Here is a 5,606-nt window from a genome sequence, read left to right on the forward strand (position 1 = left end):
ATCTTTCTCATTTATATTAATTCCTTCTTGTTCAAGAAATACTTTTGTAATTTCTGTGTAACCTTTACTTGAAGCCCAATGAAGTGCATTAACAATAATTTTTGTAAAACTCCAAAATAGAATATAAAACACCCAATTTTTTACATGAACATATTTTGCATTGATATTAAAAATTTTGTGTTTGATTTGCCATTGAACAAATGCTTTTAATGCTTGATAAAATTTTTCTTCACACATTTTATATGAAATGATATTGTCACTTTTTTCATTCGACCGTTTATTACAATAAATTCGTTAGTAGCAACTAACGGCCCCAAATAATACCATGAAGTTTGATATTAATTCCCCAGTAATTCCTGCGTCAAATTCAAATGAAAAGCGTATTATTTGTATAAGATGGTCACCAGATTGTGAACGTCTTGCGGTTGCAACTGCAGATAGATTTGTTACATTAGTCAAAACTTCAACCAATGAACTTAGTCGTTTTCCCATTAAACCACGCGACGAAAATTCCACACGTACATTTTCAATTACTGATTTATCATGGGCACCCGATAGTTGTCGTTTTGCAATTTCACAATCAGACTATGCAGTTGCTGTATATGATGTTGGGCCATCCAATTCGCCAGATTCTCGCAAGAAAATCACGTTACGTTTTTCTCAAAAGTGTCCAGTCTTATGTGTATGTTGGCCATTAAATAATCCCACTGATTTTGTCTATAGTTTAAGTGATGGAACAGTATTATGTGGCTTAACCAAGTTAAAGAAGAGCACCGAACTTTATCGTCATGGGAGTGCTACCATTAAGATTGTCAATGCACCACGAATGAATTCCGTTGTCATTGGACATCTTGATGGAAATATATTTATTGTCAACTTAGAAACACATTCACGTATAGTAGCAATGCAAACCACAGTACCACCAATTGCATTAGCATGGGGATCACAAATACTATCAACAGGATCTGATTTACAAATTAATTTTTGTGATTCTAATGGAAGTTCTATATCACATGTAGACTTTTCTAATCAGACAGAATATCGAAGTTTTACCGCAGCTTCATTTGATCCAAGTGGCAACACAGCTATAGTTGCAGGGAAAGATGTATTATTAACATTTACGTATTCCAATAATTTACAGACATGGCAACAACAATCCAAACTCGAATTTGAAGGATTATATTCTATTCCTGATATCGAATGGTCACCTGATGGATCTAAAATTGCTGTTTCATCTGTAACTGGAGGATTATATATTATAACTGCTTCAATTGGATCATTTCGATATAAGAATTTATTTGAAGTAATTCATGTTACAAGTTCACAAATCAAAATCATTAAATTAAATGATAAAAAAGAATTATCATTAAAAAGTGATTATCGAATCTTAAATACGATCTTCCAACATGATCGTTATGTAATATCACGAACTACGCAATCTTTTTTATTTGGTGATACTGAATCTGGGAAAATATGCGAATTATCTGCTTCATTAACTGATTCTGATGTTATAAAAGAGAAGTTTATCTTTATTGATGATATTGCAGTATTAGTTTGGAATTTAGGAGAATTAATTATAATCGAATTTGGTAAAAGTTTACCATTAACTACAATATCTACACAATATGCAAGTCCTTATTTACTATCATTATGTTTTAATTCTAAAATAGGGAAAAATAACTCGAAAATCATTGCGTATTTAATAGATTCTAAAACAATTCGAATTATGAATTTAGAATCAATGTTAAATATAGCAAACATTCAAATTAATAATAAAATTGATTTCCTTGAATTAAATATTACTGGTACAATGATATTATTTAGAGATTCGAAACGTTCACTTTATTTATATAATTTAACAACAAAATCTTTAAGTAGTTTAATTAATTCTTGCGTTTATGCTCAATGGGTACCACAAGGGAATGTAATTGTAGCACAAAGTAAGAAAACTCTTTATGTATGGTATTCACCTACATCACCAGATGAAGTTAAAACTTATGAAATTGATGGTGATGTTGTAGATATTATACGAAAAGGTATAAAGACTTCAGTTATAATACAAAACAATGGAAACACACAAAATTTCCCATTAGATGGAACATTTATAGCATTTTCATCAGCAATGGAAAACAATGAATTATTAAAAGCTGCAAAAATCTTATTAAAAATGGAGAACAAAAATGATTTTAATTCATTATGGGAAGAATTAGCTAATATATCAATGTTAAATCATGATTATTTCATAGCTGAAATCTCATATTCTAATTTAGGTAATTTACCTAAATCAAGATTCTTACATAAGATTAATAAATTAATTAAAAAATATGGAATTAATGATTATAATGTTCAAGCTAAAATTGCAATGTTACAAAGTAATTTTAAACAAGCTGAATATTGTTATATAGAACATGATCAATTAAATGAAGCAATTAATATGTATAAAACAATGCATATGTGGAATGAATTATTTGATTTAGTAGAAACTCGTTGTCCTTCTAAATCAAATGAATTACGTGAAGAATATTTCAAACATTTAATATCTACTGGACAATATCAAATTGCTGCGCGATTAAAAGTTCGTTTTGGTGAAATTAATGAAGCTATTGATTTATGTTTACAAGGAGATAAACCTCAATTAGCAGCTGATATATTATTAAATTCATCGAATAATGATAAAGTTAATCCACAAATATTAAATCAAGTTGCAAACTCATTAATTAAATCAAATAAATTCGATTACGCAGGACAAATCTTTGAGAAACTTGGTAAAGTTAAAGAGGCATTAGAAGCATATCGTAAAGGTCATTCATATTATCGCGCATTAGAATTATCGAAAGTATCAAGTCCTGAAACAGTAATAGAAATAGAAAAAGAATGGGCTGATTATTTAGTATCACAAGGACAAAATGATGTGGCGATTCAACATTATATTGAAAGTGGTGATTATTCATTAGCGTTAAATTGTAGTTTAAGATCACAACAATGGAATCAAGCAGCGAACATATTACAATCAATAGCATCTAATGTTCAATTACGACAAGAACTTAAATTACAATATTTACGTGTTGGCCGATATTTTGCTTCAATTAATGATGTTAATACAGCTGAAGATTTATTTTTAACTGTTGACGCACATAAAGAATTAATCGAATTATATTTAACACATAATAAAATTGATGAAGCTTTACGAATTGGTAAGAAACAATTTAAATATAATCAAATGGAACAAATCTTTATAGAAACAGCCAAGAAATTAGAAAAGAAATCACAAACAAGAAAAACGGCCGAAAACATTTATGTTTCAATTAATAAGCCTGAATTAGCAATTGAAATGTATCAAAAAATCGGCGATAATTCGAATGTTTTAAGATTAACAAACAAGTTTAGTAATGATAAAAGTCAATTAATTACATTAGCTCAACAATCTGAAAGAGATGGCCGATTAACAGATGCCGAATCTTATTATATACGTTCAGGCGAATGGGAGAAAGCATTATTTATGTATGAGCAAGAAAAGAAATGGAAAGATGCATTACGTGTAGCCAAACAAAATGGCACAAAAGAATCGGAAATTAAAGTCGCAGCACATTGGGCTATCGATAATGGCGGACAATCAGGTGTTAACTTATTACAAAAGCTTAAACTTGTTAATGAAGTCTTAATATATTCATGTGAAAATGGATTAAATGAATTAGCGCAAAACATTATGCAATATTGTAAGGCATTAAATCAAAACACATTAAAACAAGCGCATATGAAATTCGCTGTTAATTTAGAAGCGCAAGGTAAATTAAAAGAAGCAGAAGAACATTATCTATTAGCTGATCAACCACGTGAAGTAATCGAAATGTATATACATAATAATATGTATTCAGATGCACAAAAAATTGCATTAAAATATGGTATTAATGATATACCTATAAATAATAACACAAAATCATTAAAGAAATCGTTAGATAATAATAACAGTAATAAACTTGAAATCGCTGTTAAATTAGAACAAAATGGAAAATATGATGAAGCTATTGATACTTATTTATCTTTAACACCTGACGATTGTGGTGGGTTAGCTCAATATGATCAAGTATTAGAACGCGTTGTTAAAATCACTTTAACATTTCGACAAAATCGTTTGGCTGATGTAGTGAATGAAGTTGCACAAATACTTCTTAACGAGAAAAGACATGCTTCTTTAGCAAAGATATTAGAAGGTATCGAATTATACCCAGATGCCTTCGAAATTTATAAGGCTGGCGGAATGTGGGATGACGCTGCTCGTTTGTCAGGTTATTTGGAACCCGACGAACAAAAACAATTCCAAATCGAATATCAGCAGTATTTGGCACAGAACCAAAACACAAGCGGTTTGATTGAAATCGGGCAGATCGATAAAGCATTGAATATTCTGGCTCAAAAAGGCGATTGGCAAACGTGCTTAAGTAATGCACAGAAAGAAGGAGAACAATATTTAGAAAAATATACAATGTTATATGCACAAGAATTAATTAACCAGGAGAAGTATTATGAAGCAATATCAATATTGGCAAAATATTCTCCAAGTGCTAATTCAAATAATATCCCATCTTATATAATCTTGTGTCAAACAATCATTTATAACGTGCCTAATTATGATGAAATTAATAACTCGTTTTATTTGTTACGACAAATGTTCTTTAAGATATTAAATAATTATTCTGCAAATAACTCAAATTATAACAAATTAAAACATTTCACATACGCTATACACTTATTATGTCAACAAGATACATGTCAAAAATACCAATTAAATCAGATTTATTCAAATGTTGTTTTGTCATTATTAAGATATTGCGATGTATTACCAGCAGATTTCTTGTTTTTCAAAGCGGGTAATACAATGGAAAGACAAAACAATTTGGAAGCTGCTTTAGTTTTTTATAATACTTTTGTTGATATTGTTGAAGTTATTAATACTGGAGATATTTCAAATAGTGATGGAATTGACCACAGTAAATATGACCAAACTGACATACCGAAAGAATTCTGTTTAAGGAAAAATGTTTCGATCAATTCAGATGATCTAAATCATGCAAATGATTTGGTTTTGGAAAAGGCAGTAAGTGGTGAATATGAACCTAAATTACCTTTGACAAAATGTCCAAAATGCGGGAAAAATATTTTTGTTGCATGTTTATCTTGTGTATATTGTAAATCAAATTTCGAATGTTGTTGTATTACGGGTTTGCCGGTCATTAACCCGACAAGATGTACTGCATGCGGTGCTGTAGCGAACAGAAGTGATTGGGGTAAATATATTGCAAAAGTTGGAAGATGTCCTTGTTGTAATTCGCCTCAAACCGCTGGCGCATAATTTTGATGTAAAAAGTAAACATTTGAAATTTCATGCAAAGAAAGAAATTGTTTTAAATCATTTGATTCTTTTATTTGAAATTCATAATTTAGAAATTGTCTTCTGGAAATAAAATTTTATGATGATATCAATGTGTATATGAATTCCTTCATTTGTAAAATGTTGTTTTCGGTGACCAGATAATAACTGAAAAAGTCAAATGTCTTCAAGCGAGGGTTCAGATCTCCCCACTTCAATAAACTTAGATTCTGGACGT

The 5,606-nt window shown here is 29.8% G+C and overlaps 1 protein-coding gene across 1 annotated transcript; it reads left to right on the plus strand.

Moving 5' to 3' along the window:
- Positions 1-325: 325 nt before the first annotated feature.
- GO595_006368 (selective LIM binding factor) lies at positions 326-5,350 on the plus strand (the record flags this gene model as incomplete). The annotated part of the gene is made up of 1 exon (XM_067919713.1): positions 326-5,350. The coding sequence occupies one exon, from the start codon at positions 326-328 to the stop codon at positions 5,348-5,350; it is 5,025 nt and encodes a 1,674-aa protein (XP_067773246.1).
- Positions 5,351-5,606: the final 256 nt, after the last annotated feature.

The sequence above is a fragment of the Histomonas meleagridis genome (genome assembly GCF_020186115.1).
Source record: "Histomonas meleagridis strain 2922-C6/04-10x chromosome Unknown contig_44, whole genome shotgun sequence".
NCBI lineage: Eukaryota > Parabasalia > Tritrichomonadida > Dientamoebidae > Histomonas > Histomonas meleagridis.